Source organism: Macaca nemestrina, chromosome 17 (assembly GCF_043159975.1).
Source record: "Macaca nemestrina isolate mMacNem1 chromosome 17, mMacNem.hap1, whole genome shotgun sequence".
Lineage (NCBI taxonomy): Eukaryota > Metazoa > Chordata > Mammalia > Primates > Cercopithecidae > Macaca > Macaca nemestrina.
Genome location: NC_092141.1, coordinates 74,088,025 through 74,112,955, shown reverse-complemented (window position 1 = coordinate 74,112,955; position 24,931 = coordinate 74,088,025). Strand labels below are relative to the sequence as shown.

Here is a 24,931-nt window from a genome sequence, read left to right as displayed (position 1 = left end):
TGAACCGAGATTGTGCCATTGCACTTCAGTCTGGACGACAGAGCAAAACTGTATCTCAAAAAAAAAACAAAAAACAAACAAAAAAACTGGGGAGAGTCAGGCATAGTGGTGCATTCCTGTGGTCTCAGCTACTTGGGAGGCTGAGATGGGAGGATAGCTTGAGCCCTGGAATTTTTTTTCTCTTTTCTTTTTTCTTTTTTTTTTTTTTTTTTTGAGACGGAGTCTCGCTCTGTCGCCCGGGCTGGAGTGCAGTGGCCGGATCTCAGCTCACTGCAAGCTCCGCCTCCCGGGTTTACGCCATTCTCCTGCCTCAGCCTCCCAAGTAACTGGGACTACAGGCGCCCGCCACCTCGTCCGGCTAGTTTTTTGTATTTTTTAGTAGAGACGGGGTTTCAATGGGTTAGCCAGGATGGTCTCGATCTCCTGACCTCGTGATCCGCCTGTCTCGGCCTCCCAAAGTGCTGGGATTACAGGCTTGAGCCACCACGCCGGGCCTCTCTTTTCTTTTATTATTATTTATTTGTTTGTTTTTTAATTGAAACAGAGTCTCGCTCTGTCACCCAAGCTGGAGTGCAGTGGTACAATCATAGCTTACTAGAGCCCAGCCTCGATCTCCCTGGGCACAAGTGATCCTCCTCCCTCAGCCTCCCAAATAGCTGGGACTACAGGCACGTACCACCATCCCCAGCTAATTTTCGTATTTTTTTTTTTTTTTGTAGAGACAGGGTTTCACCATGTTGCTCAGGCTGGTCTTGAACTCCTGCCCTCAAGTGATCCTCCTGCCTTGGCCTCCCAAAGTGCTGGGATTATAGGCGTGAGCCACTGTGCCCTGCCGTATTTTTTTTCTTTTTTTATTGGACTGAGAATATGTAGAGCAAGAGCCCAGGAGTTTAAGGCCAGCCTGGGCAACACAGCAACAGTCCATCTCTAAGAAAAAAAGAAAGATAAAAAAAAATTGTGGAGTTTTCAGGTCAATACTGGAGCAAAATGACACAAAGAAGCCTACTCCGCTGGGGTTTGCTGGGCACCCATCCCATCGGGGTCCCACTGGCACCACCCAGCTAGTGATCCTCTTAAACAAGGACTCCACAATGTTACAGTCTCCTCATCCTCTTTTTTCCGAGGTTCTCAAAGCTCCAACTCCCAGAGTAGGAGACAGGAGCTGAAATGAGTTGATGTTTATGTGGAACATGACTGACTGTGCTATTAAGTGAAATAGATGCCAGAGGTTTTTGCAAGTGTCTGACTAATAAAGGGAATGGGACTTTTAATATCCCTGGGTCCATGATGAGAGCTGAGCCCCCCAGAATGGGCAGGATAGGAGCATAGAGGATCAAGGAATATGAGTGACCACAAGTCAAATCCCGTGGCCCAACCCCGGCCTCACATTTGGTAGCAGCCTGTTTGGGTAAACCCATCGGGGTACGATTCCTCATGACTCTAGCTAAGAAAATACATTTATTCATGCAGTGTCATTATCTGGGCCTCTGTGTGGCAGCAGTTCTGCTTGTGCCAGGGAAAAGCTTTTAAGATCTTTCCATGTGAAAAGTGCCACAATGGCACTATCATTCAACCTGTTGAATGACAGTACTGAGCTAGGGGATGCACCTGACCATCAGGCATCTATTGAGCCCTTATTGGGACCATTATTATTATTATTATTATTTTGTGACAGAGTGTCACTCTCGTTGCCCAGACTGGAGTGCAATGGCATGATCTCAGATCACTGCAACCTCTGCCTCCTGGGTTCAAGCAAATCTCATGCCTCAGCCTCCCGAGTAGCTGGGATCACAGGTGTGCACCACCACACTCAGCTAATTTTTGTATTTTTAGTAGAGACAGGATTTCACCATGTTGTCCAAACTGGTCTCAAACTCCTGACCTCAAGTAATCTGCCCGCCTCCATCTCCCAAAGTGCTGGGATTATAGGTGTGAGCCACCACGCCTGGCCAGGGCCCTTATTATTAAGCCTTTGGGAAACCTGGTGGTCCCTTGTTTCTGGGAGGTCATCTTATTGATACCGAACTTACTGCAGACGCCCAGTTGGTATAGTGCACTATAGCCCAGAGCTCCAGGACTCAAGCAATCCTCCTGCCTCAGCCTCCCAAGCAGCTGGGACTACAGGTGCATGCCACCAGACCTGTATGCATGAACACCAGGCATAAAGTCACATTGGGGCCACCCTGGAGGCTGGCTACTGCTAGTAGTGAATTGTGTCTAGAGACCATGAGCTCCACAGGAGTTCAGATGAAAGGGAGAGAAATGAAAGTTAGAGGGCTCAGGGCATGTTCAGATTATTATCTGGTCTATAAGCTAGATCTTGAGGGAATGTCTTTCCTCATTTCTTTCTCTACATATTCCTCCCTTCAGCAAAACTCAGAAAGAAAGGAGGATGGAGGACAGGACTCACAGTCAGAAGGGCAAGAAGGAAGCAGGGAAATGTGAGGAAACGTTTAAAAATAGTCGAGCAGGGCCTGATTTAGGGGCGGTGAAGAGTAGACTGACATTGAAAACAATAAAAAGTTTATAAATAATGAAGATGAGGCCAGGCGCATTGGCTCACACCAGCACTTTGGGAGGCTGAGATGGGCGGATCACTTGAGGTCAGGAGCTCGAGACCAGCCTGGCTAACGTGGTAAAAGCCTGTCTCTACTAAAAAAAAAAAAAAAGAAAAAAAAATTAGCCCGGCATGGCGGCACACTCCTGTTAATTCCAGCTACTTGGGAGGCTGAGGCAAGAGAATCATTTGAGCCCGGGAGGCGGAGGTTGAAGTGCGCTGAGATCTCGCCACTGCACTCCAGCCTAGGGGACAGAGCAAGACTCTGTCTCAAAAAAAAAAAAAAAAAAAGATATAATAAGATGAAAGAAGCTGAAAGAAGCAGTGGACCCATCAAGGAGGGCCCAAAAAGCCAAGAAAACACATTTTAACTAGCTGGAGTAGAAAGTAAATGTTCAGGGCCTAAGGCTTTGAAAACAAATTCCTGCAGGTTTGTTTAAACTGGAGGATTTGAGGCTGGGTAATGGATGGTGGGAGGTGTGGGGGTGGAGGGGGGGGGTGTGGGGGTGGAGGGGTGGGGGGTGTGGGGGTGGAGGGGTGGGGGGTGTGGGGTGGAGGGGTGGGGGATTTGGGGGTGGAGGGGTGGGAGGGGTGGGGGTGGAGGGGTGGGGGATGTGGGGGTGGAGGGGTGGGAGGGGTGGGGGTGGAGGGGTAGGGGTGTGGAGGTGGAGTGGTGGGGGGGTGGGAGGTGTGGGGGTGGAGGGGTGGGAGGTGTGGGGGTGCAGGGGTGGGGGGTGGGGGGTGGAGGGGTGGGGGTGTGGGGGTGGAGGGGTGGGGGATGTGGGGGTGGAGGGGTGGGGGATGTGGGGGTGGAGGGGTGGGGGATGTGGGGGTGGAGGGTTGGGAGGTGTGGGGGTGGAGGGGTGGGGGTGTGGAGGTGGAGGGGTGGGGGGGTGGGGGATGTAGGGGTGGAGGGGTGGGAGTTGTGGGGGTGGAGGGGTGGGGGTGTGGGGGTGAAGGGGTGGGGGGTGTGGGGATGGATGGGTGGGGGTGTGGGGGATTGTGGGAGGGTGTGTGGGGGGTGGAGATGGGTTGGGGGGTTGCTGGGTGGTGTGTGTAAAACTTCTCCTCTAAAGGACATTTGCTTCTACACAAGTTAAGTCCTGATGGGGTCAAGGCAATACCAGGAAAGGGACTTTAATAGCTTCCTTATATCAGAATAGGAAGTACAAGTTGATAAGAAGTTGAAATCCAGTATCCCAACTGGAGGGGAAGCCTCCCCAAAGGAAAAGCTGCAGTGGGAGATAGTCTGTGTTTACACAGCACGCCTGCGATGTCTGCAGTTTACACAAACCGTATCCTCGGGCCAGCCTGAAGATAGAACTGCCTGACCTAGAAAAGCCTGGGTCTGGGAGCGGTGCCCAGCCAGCTCCGGGAGGAAGCGTCTGCCCAGACCCACCCAGCCAGGGGGCTCTAAGCTGCTGGAATATATGGGGGCTGGGGGAGAGGGGCGGGGGCTGCCCGCACACTGCTGGCTCCATACTGCAGGCTGGGCAGAGCCATGACAATACCTTAAGTATCCCCTTCATGTCTTGCACAGAATTACAAGTTCAGTTCTTCCAGTTTATTCCAATGAGAAATAGAGAGTACCTCATGACACCCCCACTTCATGACTTTGGTCCACTCATCAAAACCGTAATAAAACCTAATGTTTTGTAGACCACTGTGGGGTTCCCCGGTGCTCCCAATAGGCCGCTCAGTGGTTTGCAGATCTGCGCTGCTTAAAGAAGTGGACATGAGTCAGGCTTTTATGGGTTTGAATGCGCACCATTCTTTGAGTATGACCTTGGACAAGTGCATTTTACTGCTCAGAGCTCAGTTTTTCCATCTGAGCAATGAGGAGAAGGCTAATAGATGAGAAGCCCTTGAACGGTGCCCAGCATGCAGCAAGAGTTCAGCAGACAACAAGCGCTATCATCATCTTATTATCTTTGCATTATTATTCCACATCTCTGTGTCTCTACCCCACGTGGTTCCCCAGCCCAGAATGACCTCCTTCCCCTCTGTTGCCTAGGCGGGAATGCAATGGCCCCATCTTGGCTGCCTCCCAGGTTCAAGGGATCCTCGGCCTCCCAAGTAGCTGGGACTACAGGTGCATGCCACCATGCCCAGCTAATTTTTGTATTTTTAATAGAGATGGGTTTTTGCCGTGTTAGCCAGGCTGGTCTCCAACTCCTGACCTCAGGTGATCCACCCGCCTCGGCCTCCCAAAGTGCTGGGATTACAGGCATAAGCCACCATGCCCAGCCTCTTCCTCTTCTTTTGAAACTCATGCCAAGCTCCAGGCTGGTTCTTACTCCCAGAGTCCTGGGCAGCTGTCCCTGCCCCCATCATGGCACAGAGCACTTAGCACTGTAGGAGCTGGGTGACACATTTGCCTCGCCCAGGTTGACTGTGATCACCCCATAAACTCTTACTCCCAGCAGCTAGCTCAGTGCCCGACCCAGGGCGGGCACTCCTCACATGTCTGAACAAGGCAGTGTTGGGCTTGTTTCACATAACAGAAAGCGCAGTCCATGGGTCAGTCGCTGAGTGCCAGCAGCCTGAGTCCCAAGAGGCTTGCTTTTGACCTGGACTGTCTGCGCGCGGTGACTGGACATTGCGAGACTCAGGGGAGTGGAAGATTAGGGAAGCTGAGGGGAAGGGGAGGAGCAATTTCCCCAGCAGAGCCTCTTCCATGAGGCACAGCAAAACCTAAATTCACATTAGAAGTAATGCATTTCCCAGGGAAGGTGTCAGGGTAAGAAATAGCAAGCCAGAGAGCCCAGGGGTTGCCTTCTAGCCTTTTCCCCTCACTGCTGAGTATGAAGTGTCTTTAATTCGAATGCCGTTTGGACCCAGCACCTCAAAGAGTTCCCTAGAACAAAGGAGTGTTTCTCAACAAACTCAGAGACTCAGGGCAAAGTCCAGGGTCACTGTGATTCAGAGGGTGGGGTGGGTGTCACACATTTTACATTTACTTTTTAAAAACCCATTAAAAAAAAAATACAGATTCCAGGGTCTGGGTTCAGTTATCTGTCTTAGGGAGTCATGTCCTAACCAACAGAATCACCCTGGTTCGCTGAACTTTTCAGTGTCCACCCAGTCTCCCAGACACGTAGGCCCCAAGCTTCCTGCCCTCTCTGGCTCTTTCCTCTGAAGAGCTATCTCTAAACAGACTGGCTGGTTTCTAAGTCCTTTGGAGTATGGCTTTATAAAGTCTCTGAATGGTTCTATTGGCTCACATGCTAGCCAGGTGCTTTCACCGCATACCTGAACCACTGCAGTCATCTCCAACCTGCTCTCACTGGATGGTGTCTTTTTTCTCCATCCCCTCACAGGCACTGGTGCCAGACAGTTAACCTAAAACAGTGCTCACATTGCCTGCCCCTTGCTCAGAAATATTCCAGTTGGCTGGGCGTGGTGGCTCACGCCTGTAATCCCAGCACTTTGGGAGGCCGAGGCAGACAGATCACTTGAGGTCAGGAGTTTGAGACTAGCCTGGCCAACATGGGGAAACCCTGTCTCTACTAAAAATACAAAAATTAGCCAGGCGTGGTGGCACATGCCTGTATCCCAGCTACTCGGGAAGCTGAGGCAGGAGAATCGCTTGAACCCAGGAGGCAGAGGTTGCAGTGAGCCAAGATGGCACCACTGCCCTCCGGCCTGGGTGACAGATCTCTAGCTAAAAAAAAAAAGAAAGAAAAAAAGAGAGAGAGAGAGAAAAAAGAAATATTCAAGTGGTTACTGTTTAACGACAGAATAAAATGCTAGCCTCATAACCTGAGGTCCAAACCCTTCCCGATTTGACTCTACCCTGACTCATCAGCCTCAGCTTGTTGGTCCAATAATCAAACTGGCTTCCACATTGTCCCAGGCTCACGCCAGCTGCATGCCAGCTCTCTGGCTATTCCACCTGCCTTTCCCTACTCCTTTCCTCATATCCAATCATTCAAAGCTCCTGCCCACTTGCCATGGACTAGCCCAGGAAATAACTGCTAGTTCCAGGTAACTACCGAACACTTGAAATGTGGCTAGTGGCGGGCGCGGTGGCTCAAGCCTGTAATCCCAGTACTTTGGGAGGCCGAGGCGGGTGGATCACGAAGTCAGGAGATCGAGACCATCCTGGCTAACATGGTGAAACCCCGTCTCTACTAAAAATACAAAAAACTAGCCGGGCGTGGTGGCGGGCGCCTGTAGTCCCAGCTACTTGGAGGCTGAGGCAGGAGAATGGCGTAAACCCGGGAGGCGGAGCTTGCAGTGAGCCGAGATCGCGCCACTGCACTCCAGCCTGGGTGACACAGCGAGACTCCGTCTCAAAAAAAAAAAAAAAAAAGAAATGTGGCTAGTGTCACGAATTGGAATTTATTTTATTTAATTTTAATTAACTTTAAGACTGATCCTTAACTCTGACTAGAAATTGTGTGACCACATTTGGAGCAGCTTGGTTTTGTGAATCTACTTTTTCTACTGCAAATTTTATGAAATCCAAATACAGATGAAGTATCTCTGATGAAAATTTCACATCTGAACTCAGATTGCTGCAAATGTAAAACATACACACTGGATTTTCTTTTCTTTTCTTTCTTTCCCTTTCATTTTTTCAGAAACAATTCTTCCTCCAGACACACTGGTTTTTTTTGGTTGTTGTTGTTGTTTTTTTTTTCAATTTTTTGAAATGAAGTCTCACTCCGTCACCTAGGCTGGAGTGCAGTGGTGCGACCTTGGCTCACTGCAACCTCCACTTCCCAGGTTCAAATGATTCTTCTGGGTCAGCCTCTGGAGTAGTTGGGACCACAGGAACGCACCAACCAATTTTTGTATTTTTCAGTAGGGATGGGGTTTCACCATGTTGGCCAGGCTGCTCTCGAACTCCTGATCTCAGGTATTCTGCCTGCCTCAGCCTCCAAAGTGCTGGGATTACAGGCACGAGCCACCTTGCCTGGCCAGACACACTGGATTTTGAAGACTTAGTCTCGTATCTCTTAAATGATCTTTATATTGATTACATGTTGAAATAATACCTTAGAGATATTGGACTTGATAAAATATTATCAAAATCAATTTCACTTTCTTTTAATATTTTTATTTATACAATTTTAATTTTTAAGAAACCTCACCTGGACTTTTAACCTTTCTAATGTGGCTACCAGAATATTTAAAATTATCTAGGTGGGCTTGCATTGTGTGTGTGTGTGTGTGTGTGTGTATATATATATTTTGGAGGGACTGGTTCTTTATTTCAAAAAGTCACTTATCAATATTCAGTATTAAAACAGTCGCACTATTGATTTCTCTTTCTCCCAATCGACCCCAAAGAGACCACACGAAAGGAGAGGACATTTTAAGCCAATAAGCTGCAGGATGTACACCCAACAGACCTCCTAGAAACCTTACTAGAAAATGGGGACTGGGTAGGGAAAGAAATTTTAAAAGATCAACAAACTGCCAGCCCACGGACTGCCAAGGCTGTCACAGCCAGATGGGGTGGCCAGGCTGCCACAAACCCAAAGAAGCAAAGTTTCAAAATAATATGAAATTTTAAGTTTTGTACATAAGCTATTCAAGATTTCTCCAGCACTGACTGATACAAAGCACAATGAGATGGCACTTCTAGAGACAGCAGCTTCGAACCCAGAAAAGGGTAATGAGTTTCACATGGTTTAAATCAGTGGCAAAAACACAATCTCTTTCTTTCAAGGAGGCAGGAAAGCAATTACGTGGTCACCTCAACATAAGGGAGACAAGATCCATTCTGTAAGCAGTTGAGAGGGGGTAAAGATGGGACAAAATTTTGGTCTCAGAGGTCTTACCATCTTAATTTGGTCACTTCTAATGAAAAAAATAAAAAATAGAAATAACATTATCCAACGATATCTTAAAGCTGAAAACGTGAACAGCACATTTTTTGTCCTTGTTGTTGTTTGACTAACTCCTCCCGGAATCACCTTTCTGGTTTGGCTAGTACTTTGTACAGAGCAATGAGGCTTCCCACAGGGGAGTCTCCCCCGGCTCTGCTTGGCTCTCAGTAAGGCAGGCCTATACCTTTTCCTCTCCTCTATGGAGAGGGGAATATGCATGCACTAAGGTGAAAAGTCACCTTCCAAAAGTGAGAAAGGGATTCGATTGCTGCTTCAGGGCTGTGGAATTATTTGGAATGTTTTACAAATGTTGCTACAAAACCACAAAAAAGGTAATGACAAAATGTGTACATCACCACCTGCTTTTTAAAGACATTATGCATTGTGCTCACATTCCCTTAAATGTTGTTTCCAAAGGTGCTCAGCCTCTAGCCCAGCTGGAATCTCCGGGAAGAGGCAGAGACAGTTTGGCGAAAAAGACACAGGGAAGGAGGGGGAGGCAAAAGGAGAAAGCAGCCTTCCAGTTAAAGATCAGGCCTCAGTTAAAGGGCAGCTTCAGGCAGGCTGGCCTCAGGCAGAGTCTGGGTCAGAGGGAGGAGCAGCAGCAGGGTGGGACTGGGGTGCTCTACATCTCATTCAGGTCAAGCAGAGTCTGGTCCAGCATCCTTTGTGTACAGAGTGTTCCTCTTTGGTGCATTTCAGTTTATCTTCCAAGTCATCAATTGTCTTTTATAGCTTGGCTACCGATCTCTCTGCAAACTCAGCACAGGTCTCTGCCTCCTTGAGTTTATCACTAAGAATCTTGATCTCTTCCTTATATTTGTCTTCTTTTTGAGAGTATTTTTCTTCAGCAGCACTCAGACACTTCAGGTTCTGGTCCGTCAGTCTAATTTGCTCATCCATCTCTCGGCAACGGGACTCTGCCAGCTCAGCTCATTCCTCTGTGCATTCCAAGTCTCCTTCGATGATCAGTAACTTATAGGCCACCTCTTCATACTTCCTATCTGCCTCTTCTGCAATGTGCTTAGCTTCTTTGAGTTGGATTTCCTGGAGTTCCATCTTTTCTTCATCTTTTAAGGCCCGGTTTTCAATAACCTTCATACCTCGCTCACTCTCATCAGCAGCTTTTTCCAATTCTTCCAGCTTTTGCAAGGCAGTGGCCAGGCGCTCCTGAGCATGGTCCAGCTCCTCTTCAACCAGCTGGATCCTACGGTTCAAGGAGACCACCTCAGCCTCTCCCTGATCCCGGGCACGCCTTTCTCCCTCAACTTCTCGCTGGAGGCGCTCAGCTCGCTCCTCTGCATCATCTGCCTGCTGCTGCAGAACCTGAATCTTGCGCTTCACCGCCTGGATGGTGGTGATCCCAGCCATGGTGCCCACACAGTGACTCGCATTGTATTTATATTAACCGTGCTCCGGTCGCTGCATTCCTGAAGCAATGATCAGCACACCTTCTTTAAAACTCAGCATATGCAAACTTTGTGTTGGTTTTTTAAAACTTCGTATGTATATTATGAACTCATTGTTACCATTTTTTATCTCCATTACCTAGCAGCAAAGGCTACTATTTCTGGACTCCTGTTATGGGACAGGCACTTTGCCAGATGCTTTACATATGTTATCATACTTAACCCTTTCAGCAACCCTGAGGTGTGGGCATAATTAGCTCCATTTTTCAGATAAGGTAAATGATGCTCAAAGAACTTAGGTGGGTCATGACCGGGAACCGATAGATGCATGAGGTGCCAGAGCTGGGATTTAAAAATGCCTGCTGACTTCTTTCTGACCCCACCTCACATCTGATAGGAGGGCATCCATGAAGTATCTGCTGTTGATATTGATGGCTGAAGTTCTGGTTTACCCTGGCCCACACAGGGAAACGTGACTGTCCCGCTCGCCTGTCTGTGAGCGGGCTACGAGACTGATGTCTGTTGTATGCTGTTGCGCCCCAATCTTCCACCCCCACCCCAACATACATACATCCTTAATTAGATCCACTTCATAGCCCACAATGTGGTATTATTTACCCTCCGACCCTTTTCTTTTTTGAGATGGAGTCTCGCTCTGTCACCAGGCTGGAGTGCAGTGAGATCTCAGAGGATCTCAGCTCACTGCAACCTCCGCCTCCTGGGTTCAAGCAGTTCTCCTGCCTCAGCCTCCCAAGTAGCAGGGACTACAGGCATGCGCCACCATGCCCAGCTAATTTTTGTATTTTTAGTAGAGACAGGGTTTCACCATGTTGGCCAGGATGGTCTCGATCTCTTGATCTCGTGATCTGCCCTCCTTGGCCTCCGAAGTGCTAGGATTACAGGAGTGAGCCACCGCACCCGGCCTACTTACTCATTTTTAGGTAGCACAGTGTGTAGTAAGACCCAGGACTCTGGTTCTAACAAGTAGAGATGAGCCAAAAGTCTCTTTTCTAGTCATTGCATAGTTCCCTATAGTTCTGGTGGACAGAGAATCCAGCTCCCAACCCTCAGAAATGCAGGAAGAAGGGTGGCTGCCTGGAGATGATGCATACTCATTTAAATTATGTTCAATTATTGCATCTTGGCCAGGTGTAGTGGCTCACGTCTGTAATTCCAGTGCTTTGGAAGGCTGAGGTAGGTAAGTTGTTTGAGGCCAGGAGTTCAAGATGAGCCTGGGCAACACAGCAAGATCCCATCTCTAAAGAAAATGTTTAGCCAGGTGCGGTGGCTAATGCCTGTAATCCCAGCACTTTGGAAGGCTGAGGCGGGCGGATCATGAGGTCAGGAAATCGAGACCATCTTGGCTAGGACGAGACGGTGAAACCCAGTCTCTACCAAACATACAAAAAAAATTAGCCAGGCGTGGTGGCAGTTGCCTGTAGCCCCAGCTACTAGGGAGGCTGAGGTAGGAGAATGGCGTGAACCCAGGAGGCGGAGCTTGCAGATCATGCCACTGCACTCCAGCCTGGGCAACAGAGCGAGACTCCGTCTAAAAAAAAAAAAAAATTTTAACTAGCCGGCTGTGATCATACCACTGCACTCAAGCTTAGGCAACACAGCAAGACCTTGTCACTACAAAAAATTTAAAACTTAGCCAGGTATGATAGTGCACAACTGTAATTCCAGCTACTTGAGAGGCTGAGGCAGGAGGCTCACTCGAGCCCAGGAGTTCAAGGCTGCAGTGAACTGTGATTGTGCTGCTGCACTCCAGCCTGGGTGACAGAACGAAATGCAGTCTCTAAAAAAGTAAAAAATTTTAAAAAACACTATTGGGCCTTTATTATATGTCATGCTAGGTGCTGAAGATACAGAATAAGTTAGCTGTGTCCCTTACTTGAACCCCTATTCCGGGGTGGTAGGCAAGGAAGGGGACAATTACAATCTAGGGTAACAAGAGCTGTGATGGAAAGAAGTGAGGATGCCATAGAACCTCAGACACAAGGTACCTTGAGCAGCCTGGGAAAGGAGACTAGGGAAGGAAGAGCTGGGGGGGGGGGCGGCGGGAAGGAAAGGATGGGAACGGGGGCAAGATGGACTGGAAACCATAAACAAGGAGAGCTTTGTGTGTTTTCTACCACTGCTGGTGAAACTCGAAAAATGGCTGGCACTAAATGGACATAAAATTAACCAGGATAGTAATTTGTCAAAAAAAAAAAAAAAACTTCCTAAGAAAATGTTGTTATTCTGACCAGCCTGGCCAACATGGTGAAACCCTATCTCTACTAAAAATATAAAAATTAGTCAGGCGTGGTGGTGGGTGCCTGTAATCCCTGAGGCTGAGGCAAAAGAATCACTTGAACCCGGGAGGTGGAGGTTGCAGTGAGCCAAGATCATGCCACTGCAGAAGGACAGAAGGAAGGAAGGAAGGAAGGAAGGAAGGAAGGAAGGAAGGAAGGAAGGAAGGGAGGGAGGGAGGGAGGGAGGGGAGAAAGAGAGAGAGAAGAGAGAGAGGAAGGGAGGGTGGGAAGGAGGAAGGAAAGGAAAGGAAAGGAAAGGAAAGGAAAGGAAAGGGAAAATGTTATTTTAAGAGAAGACTAGGTTGAGGGATGGAGGGAAAGGTGTTGTAGAAATACTTCATAGTTTCTGCCTATTGATAAAGTGATCACTACCATTATTTGTTCCGTCTTTTATGTCAAGGATTAAGTAATTAAGAATAGGACCATTGAGGGTCAGATCTATTAGGAAACAAGACATAAAATTGTTAAGTATGTAGTTTGTTTAGATTTTCCATCAGAACTCATGTTGCTGTCCTTGGTGAGTCTATTGGGTGAAGACTGTTTGTCCCCAAGAGGAATTAAATAGCACTCCTTTTCCCAATTCCTTAATTGTTGTAACAAATTTGCCCCCAGTCTCTGTGGATCTGTGATCCTTAGAAAACCATCTAAGACAGTAGGTGCTAATTTTTTCTTTTCTTTTTTTTGAGATGGAGCTTTGCTCTGTTCCCCAGGCTGCTCTCTGCAACCTCCCCTCCCAGGTTCAAGCGATTCTCCTGCCTCAGCCTCCCAAGTAGCTGGGACTACAAGCACGCACCACCACGCCCGGCTAATTTTTGTATTTTTAGCAGAGATGGGGTTTTACCATGTTGACCAGGCTGGTTTTGAACTCCTGACTTTGGATGATCCACCCTCCTCAGCCTCCCAAAGTGCTGGGATTACAGGCATGAACCACCGCGCCCACGCCCGGCCTGTAGGTGTTAATCTTGATACATCTGAGCACCTTGCACCTTCCACTCTTCTGAATGCCTACGCTTAGCTCATTAATCATGGAGGAAGGGGCTTAGGGGCTTCACACCCTGCCTTAGGGCAGAACTCTCACCTCCTCTTGAAGTGTGTTTAACTCCTTGAGGATAACGCTCTTCCCTTAGCAGAAATCCAGGGTGACAGAATAACTGAGGGACAGTCCAAAATGCATTTTATATCTGCTGTTCTATAAAGTGCCCTTTGGGTTCTTGCCCTGGGTAGCCTTGGGAAGGGGAGTGACCACAGGAGCCTCAGCAGGCTCCCACGGGAAGGGCACAGACAGTCCCCTGCCAAACTCTGGCTACTGCATACATTCAAGGCAGTGTTTCAGCTGAACATTCAGTATCCCCATTGGGATCCACTTTCAGAGTCTAGGAACTTGGAGGTCTAGTTCAGCCCCTGTCAAACAGGGGCAATTTAGATGCTATTGCATTATGTCTTCCCAGCCAGTACCACTCTTAGCTCCAGGCAACAGAGGCCCCTGCCCACCTGTGCTTTAGAGGATCCTGCTCTGGCCCTCACCTGGTGCTACCCCTACGCATGAAGCAAGGCCAAGGGACTTACCAGAGCCTGTACTTCCCCTCAGACCAAACCCTGGGTACGGGGAACTCCAAGGCTCTTCATTCAAGCAGGCCAAGGTCTGGGTGTAGGGCTGTGCTGAGGGAGGACTGCAACACTGATGTGCCCATCCTAGGCCTGAGGGCTGTCCAGTGGCAGCTGCTGGGGGTGAAGGAGTGCACAGAGCATGGGTGTGCAGGCTGACTCATCCACATTCATGCCCAAGAGGCACCCCCCATTGCCCCTGACCTTGATGGCATAGATACCAGTCCATCAACTGGACAATGAGCACTTTGATAGAAGAAAATGTGGTAACATGGATAGCCTGCTCTTTTATATAACCCTTACAAAACCCTCTGAAATTATAATGTCCAGTTTCCAGATTAGAATACAAAGCCCAGACCGGGTGCAGTGGCTCATGCCTGTAATCCCAACACTTCAGGAGGCTGAGGCGGGCAGATCATTTGAGGTCAGAAGTTCGAGACCAGCCTGGCTAACATGGTGAAACCCTGTCTCTACTAAAAATACAAAAAAATTAGCCAGGCATGGTGGCACACACCTGTGATCCTAGCTACTAGGGAGGCTGAGGCAGGAGAATTGTTTGAACCTGGGAGGCAGAGGTTGCAGTGAGCCGAGGTCATGCCACTACACTCCAGGCTGGGCAACAGAGTGAGACTCCGTCTCAAAAAAAAAAAAAAAAAAAAAAAAAGAATATAAAATGCGCTCCTTTTTTTTCCCCCTTTTGCACAAGCCCCCCGCCCCTTCAGATAAAATCTCTTGCTCTTACTGTACAGTGCCAGCATCCCTACTCGAACCTCTGCTTTCTGGCTGAAGAAGTAATTCCTAAGGCTCATAGGAATTAATAAATCCTTCCTCTCTTCAGAGTTGAGATTCTGGATATAACCCTAAATAGGCATTTTTTTTTTTTTCTTTTTTTTGAGACGGAGTCTGGCTCTCTCGCCCAGGCTGGAGTGCAGTGGCCGGATCTCAGCTCACTGCAAGCTCCGCCTCCCAGGTTCACGCCATTCTCCTGCCTCAGCCTCCCGAGTAGCTGGGACTACAGGCGCCTGCCACGTCGCCTGGCTAGTTTTTTTTTTTTTTTAGTAGAGACGGGGTTTCAACGTGTTAGCCAGGATGGTCTCGATCTCCTGACCTCGTGATCCGCCCATCTCGGCCTCCCAAAGTGCTGGGATTACAGGCTTGAGCCACCGTGCCTGGCCATGTTTTTTTTTTTCTTATTGCTGCATCAGGCCCTTTCCACCAGAAATGGATCCTGTCTGGGGACACACCTGTGGCTGTGAGCCTGAGCATGAGAAAGGGAGCGACTATGTTTAAACCACAGAAGGAAGAGCTTTGTAAAGATACAGCAAGAGCATTCTGACAATAACAACATTGCTAAACCTTCAAAGGGCTTTTAAAGAAATTTTGTTGTTCCTTCGTCAAAAAATCTAAAACTAAACCTCCCATTTATGGACAAACACTGAGTCTGGGGGTTCTGTAATCTACTCCTACAATAAATCTGTGTGTATAACTCCCAGTTTACAGATAAGAAAGGCAAAGCTCTCTTCTATTAACTGAGTTCTCCCTGGGGTTCTCCCCACTGTACTGCATTCTTCTCTGGAAAACCAAAAGAATAGCAAACAATCTGATATGGGCCGGGCGCGGCGGCTCAAACCTGTAATCCCAGCACTTTGGGAGGCCGAGGCGGGCGGATCACGAGGTCAGGAGTTTGAGACCAGCCTGACCAACATGGTGAAACCCCGTCTCTACTAAAAATACAAAGATTAGCCAGGCATGGTGGCGCGCGCCTATAATCTTAGCTACTCAGGAAGCTGAGGCAGGAGAATCACTTGAACTCGGGAGGCGGAGGTTGCAGTGAACCGAGATCGCACCATTGCACTCCAGTCTGGGTGACAGAGTGAGATTCCACCTCAAAAAAAAAAAAAAAAATCTGTTATGATCCATACTGGTTTCCACAGAAGTCAACTCCCTCGCTATCTTAAAAGTATGTGTGTGTGTGTGTGTATATATGTATATATATGTGTGTATATATGTATATATATGTACACATACGTGTGTGTGTTTATACATATATATACACACATATATGTATATTTGATATAGAAATGGGATCTTGCCATGTTGCCCAGGCTGGTCTCAAACTCCTGGGTTCTAGCAATCCTCCCACCCTGTCCTCCCAAAATGCTAGAATTACAGGCATAAGCCACCACACCCAGTATCTCACTATCTTAAGGGAGTTTTTCCTATTATAGTTCTGCTTATTAGCAAAGAAAGGGGAAACAATCACAAATATACAATTGCTTGCCACACACCCAGCACCTTCCTTTGTTTTTATTTTCTCCTCTTCTCCTCCTTGGGCCTGGCATAACTTTTCCACAACCAGGAGAAAGCTAATAACTAAAGTATATGAGGGCCAGCTGCAGTGGTTCACGCCTGTAATCCCAGCACTTTGGGAGACTGAGGTGGGCAAACTGCTCGAGCCCAGGAGTTCAAGACCAGCCTGGGCAACATAGTGAGACCCCATCCCTACAAAAAAATTAAAAATTAGCAGAGCATGGTGGCACGTGCCTGTGGTCACAGCTACTTGGGAGGCTGAGGAAGGAGGATCGTTTGAGCCCAGGAGGTCAAGGCTGCAGTGAGCAGTGACCTCACCACTACATTCCAGCCTGGTGACAGAGCAAGACCCTGTTTCTAAATAAATAAAGTAAATGAGAGACCTCAGCTACAGTGCCTCATCTGCTAAGCCCTTTAAGTCTGTCATTCTGACTCAGCAGTTGCTACCTTTCCCTGACTCCTATCGTGAGCAGGCCTTTCCTTTCTGTAGCAGCTGACACAGGAGTTTAAAGAAAACTTATGATATTGTTTGCACTGGGAGGCCACATGTTATGGTCTGACAAAGGCTGCATGGACTATATCTCAGCACTCTGTGAGCCCTTTCTGCTCAATGATAAACTCAACCAGCGGACATGCCCTGGCATTCTGCACTGAGGCAAAGGCCAGGTCTACAGGTCATGACATGTGATGCTACCTGTAGGCAGAGCAAGCTAGCCAGAAGTGTGGTTGCTGGAAGGGGCAGGTCCAAGCTTGCTAATCCAGTGTTCCAAGGGAAAGAAAACTGGTACCTACTGCCGGGTTGCGAGCAGAAGATCTTCACGTGGAGGAATGAATTGAGACTGCCAACTTGAACTTCACTGGAGAAACAGAATTTACGTTCAAGCGTCCTTAGGCCAGGCACAGTGGGTCTCCTCTGTAGTCGTAGCACTTTTTGAGGCCGAGGTGGGAGAATCATTTGAGGCCGGGAGCTCAAGACCAGCCTGGACAACAAAGTGAGAACCTGTCTCTACAAAAAATAAAATAATTAGTTGGATGTGGTGGCCTGTGGTCCCAGCAACTTGGGAGGCTGAGGTAGAAGGGCCTCCTTGAGCCTAGGAGTTGGAGGCTGCAGTAAGCTATGATCGTGCCATTGCACTCTAGTCTGGGTGACAGAGTGAGACTCTGTCTCATAAAAATAAATACGTAAATGATTTAAAAGTATCGTTACCCGTTTCTGGCAAGGGGCAGCGCACTGACAGGCAATAAAATACTAAAAACGTATCCCTCTGCTTTAAAAGCTGTAAGTAAAAATAAAGGAGAGGGGGTAAGCACGATGTTTTGAGTTTTTCCGAATCTCAGATTTACGGGCGAAGCCTTGTGATTAGTGTTACATAAAGAGATTGCCCTTAAACCTATCTCACGCAGTGAGCAAGGTGGAAGGATTTTGTGAGTGCCAGTGTGCCTTTAAGACAGTACCAGCTTCTGACTTTGGGGGAGCTGAGGTCTCAGCTGGTCAACAGCAGCCCATAGGTCTCTTTTGGAGGCTGAGAAAAATAAAACCAATAATGAAAGTCATGTTTTCTGTTATTAACAACAACAAACAAAACCACCAACAATTTGATTCCACATGTCTAGTTTCATACAAAATTTTCCACATGAGAGGCTTATTCTGGTAAAGGCAACACCAAAATTACACACACACACACACACACACACACACACACACACACGGTTTTCTTTTTAAATCTACCTCATGGTAAGTGAACAATGTGTGGGGCTTGTGCATCATACAAATAAACAAACAAACAAGTTTGGCTCTTCTTTTCTTATTTCTCCATCAGCCACCTGGAATATTTTACAAACCAGAGCCTGAGTTAAAAGTACAGAACATCTTACCAGGATCCATCTGAGCTGGGGAACTTCAAGATGGCAGTCAGCCTGAAAGAGGCTGGAAAAATAATAAAGAAAGTACTGAACTCTATGGTGCCTGGAGGTTAAGTCCAGTTAGCTACTTGTCTCAGGTTTGAAATTCATACAGTTGAGCATTCTGGGCACTACGGCAATTTTGGTACATCAAAAAGAGCACGGAGGGCCAGGCATAGTGGCTCATGCCTGTAATCTCAGCACTTTGGGAGGCCAAGGTGGGGGGATCGCTTGTGGCCAGGAGTTCAAGACCAGCCTGAACAACATAGTGAGAGCCTGTCTCTTAAAAAACAACAACAGAGAAAGTCAAGAACATTGGGGCAGAGTACAGTCATTCATGTCTATAATCCCAGCACTGCGGGAGGCCAAGGCAAGAGGATCACTTGAGCCTAGGAGTTCAAAATCAACCAGGGCAACATACTAAAACTAAAAAAATTTGCCAGGCCTGGTAGGGCACAGCTGTAGTCCTAGCTACTTAGAAGGCTGAGGTGGGAGGATCGAGGCTACAGTGAGCTATGATAGTGCCACTGCACTGCAGCCTGGGCAACAGAGTGAGATCTTATCTCTTACCAAAAAAAAAAAAAAAAAAAACACCACTGGACTAAGCAGCTTCCAGTTCCAGCTCTGCAACTGGCCACAGTGAATGAGGCTTTCAGAGAGTCATTTGCTCAATGGGAGCGAGGTTAATGTTGGGTGTTCCTAGTCAGGTTACTGTGAGTAGAGAATGAGATAAAGTAGGTCAAAGTGCTTTGAGGCATTTAAAACATGACACAAATGCAAGGGATTTGTATTTTGGGAGGGCTTGGGAATTCCCTTTCTTTCCCTATGGAAAGTAAGAAAAGTCTACGCCTGTTTTATCTGTAAGGAAGGGTTAGAATCCACCTATTTTGTACTGATGGTGAAACAAAAGAGAGTTTTCTAATAAGAAGGTTGGATTAACACAAGGTTTAACCATCAAGTAATGTGACGGATTTTTAAATAAACATATGTAAATGGTCGTTGTCCCATCCTGAGTAGTGAGTAGTCACCTTGGCAGGGGAAACACTTATTTAAATTATATTTCCCATCAAAAAAATCTTTTTAACTCCTCTTTTGGAACTGTTCCTACAGCCTTTGGCACATTCTTCTGAATATGTCTGAGGGTGACACATTTTTTGTCCTTTGTGGATGATTCTGATTTTTGTAAACAGCCCAAAGTTATTTGGCACAAAGTAAGACCTTTTTTTTTTTTTAATTGAAAATAAACTGTAACTATAAGAAGCCTATCTTTCCAGAAGAGTTAGAAATAGATTTCAAGACTGGCAGTATTGTTGGAAAGAGCTTGTTTCTTTCTAGGGTGACAAGAGGAGAAAAGCTATTTGGAAATGTATTTCCTTTTCAGTCACACCTTTAATTATTTATCTTGCAAGACTGACACTAAACTGAGTTTCCAGAAAGAAACGAACATTGCAACTAATCAACTGCTGCAACTATTTTATCACAGCTCCACAGGGCATCTGAATCCATTTGCATATGGATTAACGGGCTAGCAACAAAACAGATGCTTCCAATGAGTTCACATCTGGGTCCGTTGGAAATACAGCATCCAGCAGATTCAATTCTAACTAGCAGACTTTATACTCCCTTAAAAAGTTTGGATTTTTTTAAAGTTACAAAACAATATACCTGAAAATTAAAATATCATTATTATGATTACAATGTAACTTGAAGCAACTGCTAGATTTCCTTCTGTTGCAAAGAATTTCAGTTGTCAGCATTATTTTGAAATAAACACAATGGCACTTTCATTCTTTGAATGTTGCACACTGTGAGCACTTCAACCTTAAATGCCAATGACTTTGTACAGAAAATATTTTTCTGGCTGGGCACGGTGACTCATGCCTGTAATCCCAGCACTTTGGGCGAATAACGAGGTCAGGAGTTCGAGACCAGTCTGGCCAACATGGTAAAACCCTGTCTCTACTAAAAATACAAAAATTAGCCGGCCATGGTGGCAGCGCCTGTAATCCCAGCTACTCAGGAAGCTGAGGCAGGATAATTGCTTGAACCTGGAAGGCAGACTAAAAATACAAAAATTAGCAGGGCATGGTGGCAGCGCCTGTAATCCCAGCTACTCAGGAGGCTGAGGCAGGAGAATTGCTTGAACCCGGAAGGCAGAGGTTGCAGTGAGCTGAGATCATGCCACTGCACCCTAGCTCTAGGTGACAGAGCAAGACTCTGTCTTGGAAAAATAAAATAAAATAAATATTTATAGTATATATATTATAAATATGTAATATATATTTATTTTTCCCCAATTCTTTTGTTTTATTGTGGCAAAATTCACATAACATAAAATTCATCATGTGACGATTTTACAGTGTAGAATTCAGTGGCATTTAGTACATTCACAATGTTCTGCAACCATCATCACTATCTATTTCCAAAAACATTTTCGTCATCCCAAAACGAAACTCGGCACCATTAAGCAGTCTCCCCACATCTTCCCTCACCTCATCTGCTGTCTGTTTTATGGATTTGCCTATTCTGGACATTTCACATAAGTGGAACCTTATAATATGTGGCCTTTTGTTTCACTTAGCCTACTATTTTCAAAGTTCATTCATATGGTAGCATGTGTCAGCACCTCATTCCTTTTTATGGCAGAATAATTGCAATGCAGATATATGACATTTTGTTTATCCATTCATTCATCGATGGACATGTGGACATCTTTTGGTTATTCCCTTTTTGTTGTTGTGGGGTTTTTTAAACTCTTATTTTAGGTTTAGGAGTACACATACAAGTTTGTTATGTAGGTAAACTGCTCATCTCAAGTTTGGTGTACAGATTATTTAGTCACTCAGGTAATAAGTATAGTATGCGATAGGTTTTCTTTTGTTTTGTTTTTTGAGACAGAGTTTCACTCTTGTTGCCCAGGGTGGAGTGCAAAGGCGTGATGTGGGCTCGCTGCAACCTCAGCCTACCAGGTTCAAGCAATTCTCCTGTCTCAGCCTCCTGAGTAGCTGAGATTACAGGCATGCGCCACCATGCTCGGCTAATTTTTGGTATTTTTAGTAGACACAGGGTTTCGCCATATTGGCCAGGCTGGTCTCGAACTCCTGACCTCAGGTGATCCGCCCACCTTGGCCTCCCAAAGTGCTGGGATTACAGGTGTGAACCACCGGGCCCGGCCAGGTATTTTTTTTTAATCCTCTCCCTCCTCCTACCTTCCACCCTCAAGTAGGTCCCAGTGTCTGTTGTTCCCCTGTTTGTGTCTTGTTTTTTAGAGACAGGATCTCGCTCTGTCACACAGACTAGAGTTCATTGGCATGATCATAGCTCACTGTAGCCTTGAGCTCCTGGATTCAAGCAATCTTCCTGCCTCAGCCTCCTGAGTAGCTGGGATACAGGTGTGTGTCACCACATCTGGCTTTTTTTTTTTTTTTGAGACAGGGTCTGGCTCTGTTCCCTAGGCTGAAGTGCAGTGGTGCAATCTCGGCTCACTGCAGCCTCCGCCTTCTGGGCTCAAGTGATTTTCCCACCTCAGCCTTCTGAGTAGCTAGGACCACAGGCACACACCACTTTCAGCTAATTTTTATATATTTTTTTGTAGAGACAGGGTTCCATCATGTCGCCCAGGCTGCTCTTGAACTCCTGGCTTAAGTGTTTGGATTATAGGCGTGAACCACTGCAGCCAGCTAATCTTTTGGCTACTATAAATGGTGCTGCCATGAATGTGGGTATACAAGTTATTGTTTGAACATTGTTTTCAATTCTTTTTAGTATTTTGGGGGGCATACCCAGGACAAAATTACTGGGTCACATGGCAATTCTATGTTCAACTCTTTGAGAAACCACCAAGTCTCTAACTCATTTCTATGTTTACAATTTACAAGGTGTCTTGATCACCAGTTAGGAGAAGCTGGACAGCTGCAGCCAAACCCCAGGTTGGACCCAAAGAGGTCTCTTTTTCTTTCATTCATTCATTCCTCTTTTTTTTTTTTTTTTGAGACAGAGAGTCTCACTCTGTCACCCATGCTGGAGTACAGTGGCGTGATCTCAGCTTACTGCAACCTCCAACTCTTGGGTTCAAGCAATTCTCCTGCCTCAGCCTCCCGAGTAGCTGGGACTACAGGCACCCACCACCAAGCCCCACTAATTTTTGTATTTTTAGTAGAGATGAGGTTTCACCATGTTGGCCAGGCTGGTCTCAAACTCCTGGCGTCAAGTGACCTGTCCGCCTCAGCCTCCCAAAGTGCTGGGATTACAGGCATGAGCTACTGTGCCTGGCCCTCTTTTTCTTTCTTTCTTCCTTCCTCCTTCTTCTTCTTCCTTCATTTGACTTTCAGGTCAAAGAGGTCTCTTTTAAAAAACTACACTGAGTAGAAGAGCCAGACTCGATGTGAGCCAAGTTTGTTCCAAGGCAAGCTTACACGCAGGACTTTGAATAGCTTTCTCTGCTGCTCTGCATGTCACAACATGAACTGGCTGGGCAGGAATACCTTCCTGCCTCCTAGGCATTCTTGGTTTTCCATTATGTTACACACACTTCTGAAAAAAGATGTTAACTACCAACCTACAAGTTTCTCTCCTCTGTCTTTGTTGGAGTTCACATTAGCACCTGGGGTCAATGCAAAAACAGTGCTTGGGGACAGGTTCTATGCCCCAATCCTAGGAGAGGCGAGTCCTTGCATGCTGAGAACAGGGCCTCCCAAACACTAGATGGGATGATGGAGAAATTCTCCATCCAGGGCAGGCTTTTACCATATATTTTGCCTGACAGCACTGCTCAGTGATTCTGACTCTATCAATCCACAGATATCGGAGGTGAGCCTACTGTACTTATATACCGTATGTTGTCCATCCTCCAGGCTTGCCAGAGCCACAGGAGATAATCCTACTACAGGCATTGTTTACTGCAGCCAATCTACTGAGTTGAGGCTTCTCAGTCATTAACCCAACCCCAGACAGTAACTGACTAGTACCGATTTTAAAATTTACACCTGTTCAGGAGTTTCTTGGCATGCTGACCTCTTACCTCAGCTCCCTCACACATAGGAAGTTTCTGAGCCACAGAAGCCGAAAGCTATGTTGCATTGCCAAAAACAAGGACAGACCAAAGTGGCTTTTTCCACTTGAAACTAAATACTAAGAATGAAGAGGTCGGTTTTAGGGGGTCCCGGTTAAGCAGTTTCTCTGCCAACCCACAGCAGTCCCTTGAGGCTTGTCTCCTGGCCTCTTTTCAGGTGTCCTGGCCTGAATCTGCCATTAGGAAAGAAAAAAAGTCCCCTGACGGGTCATATCCTCTGTAATCTGGCAGGAAAGCTAAAATGTGCGTGCTCCCATTCCTCGTTGTGTTTGTGTATTTGCTTCCTTGTTGGGAAGAGCCTGCATCACAGTGTCCGGTGTAGGGGATTTTCACCATGACCTCACCCTCCTGCTGCCACTCACTAATTCCGGCTCGGCCAAGCGTCCCCGAAGTCACATCACAGCCCAAGTGGAATGCACGAGTGAGCCATTAACAGTCCCTCGTAGCACGTCTCAGGTGAACATCAACTTCAGTTCTTTCCCCTCATAGATGGCCCTGGCAGGGGTCTGAAAATGCCAGAAAGAGCTGGAAGTGGGGGTGGATGACGTCTCGTTACCGTTCTGGGATTTGAAGACTAGAGAAGGTCAAGGGAATCACCTTAAGAAAACACATCAGGCCAGGGCCCGCTGGCTCTGTCTGGAATCCCCGCACTGTGGGAGGCCAAGTAGAGGACTGCTTGAGCTCAGGAGTTCGAGACCAGCCTGGACAACATAGGGGAAGACCCCTGTATCTAAAAATAAATACAAAAAATTAGCCGGGTGTGATGGCACACGCCTGTAATCCCAGCTACTCGGGAGGCTGAGACGGGAGGATGGCTTGAACCTGGGGGGCGGAGGTTGCGTGAGCCGAGATCGCGCCGCTGCACTCCAGCCTGGGCGACAGGGTGAGATTCCGTCTCAAAAAATAAAAAATAAAATAAAATAAAGAAAATGCACCAAAGGCCTGCCAGGCTCACGCCAGCTGTTCTGTTCAAATAACTTTCGAGTTCGTGGCCTCGAAATGGGTCGGGTGGGCGGTAACAGCGGGCAGCGGGCGCGCAACGCGGGAGAAAGGGCGGCTGAGTGGGAGCCCAAAGAGCCGCGTCCGGGACCTGGTCTCCGGCCTCCAGGCCTCGGGCAAGCCCTTCTGCCCACAAGTAGGTTCAGACCATGAAAGGGAAACAGAAAGTTGTGCTCCCTAGCCCGGCCCACGTGACCGCGGTTCCTCATCCCTCCCCGTGGGCACCCGAGCGACACACCGAGCGCGTGACTCGCCGCCCAAGGCGGGAGGCGGGGGAGCGGCCACGGCGTGCGCGCGCGCCTCCGGGAGACAGCGGGAGCGCGCACGCTCCGGGGCCACCGCCCCTCCCGGGCCGGGCCCGCCCTCCTTCCCTCCCTCCCCCGCTCTCCTGGCCCGCCCTGCTCGGCCCGCCCTGCGAGTCAGTTCGCTGGTTCCCTCCCTCCCTGGGCGCGCTCGGGCCGCCACCGCGCACCCCGCCCTCGAGCCGCGGTGCCGGAGCCGCCCGCCGCCGGAGGAGGAGGTGGAGGGAGCCGGAGGGGCCCGCCGAGGCGGCGGCGGCGGCGGCAAGATGGCGGACTTCCTGCCGTCGCGGTCCGTGCTGTCCGTGTGCTTCCCCGGCTGCTTGCTGACGAGCGGCGAGGCCGAGCAGCAACGCAAGTCCAAGGAGATCGACAAATGCCTGTCTCGGGAAAAGACTTACGTGAAGCGGCTGGTGAAGATCCTGCTGCTGGGCGCAGGCGAGAGCGGCAAGTCCACCTTCCTGAAGCAGATGCGGATCATCCACGGGCAGGATTTCGACCAGCGCGCGCGCGAGGAGTTCCGCCCCACCATCTACAGCAACGTGATCAAAGGTGCCGGGCCGGGAACGGGGTCCGGGGGTTAGGGGCCAGGGGGCTGGGGCGGCGGCGGGCGCGCGGCCGGGCACCGCCCTCGTCCGCTCT

General features: G+C 48.0%; 1 protein-coding gene and 1 pseudogene across 1 annotated transcript in view; one reads left to right on the top strand and one right to left on the bottom strand.

Moving 5' to 3' along the window:
* Positions 1-3,556: 3,556 nt before the first annotated feature.
* LOC105469012 (tropomyosin alpha-3 chain pseudogene) lies at positions 3,557-24,819 on the bottom strand (annotated as a pseudogene).
* LOC105469013 (G protein subunit alpha 13) overlaps positions 24,472-24,931 on the top strand; it is a 46,433-nt gene continuing 45,973 nt past the window's right edge. Inside the window, exon 1 of the mRNA XM_011719528.3 lies at positions 24,472-24,841. Coding sequence (XP_011717830.1) covers positions 24,559-24,841 — 283 coding nt within the window. The 5' untranslated portion in view covers positions 24,472-24,558. The remainder of the gene's footprint in view (positions 24,842-24,931) is intronic.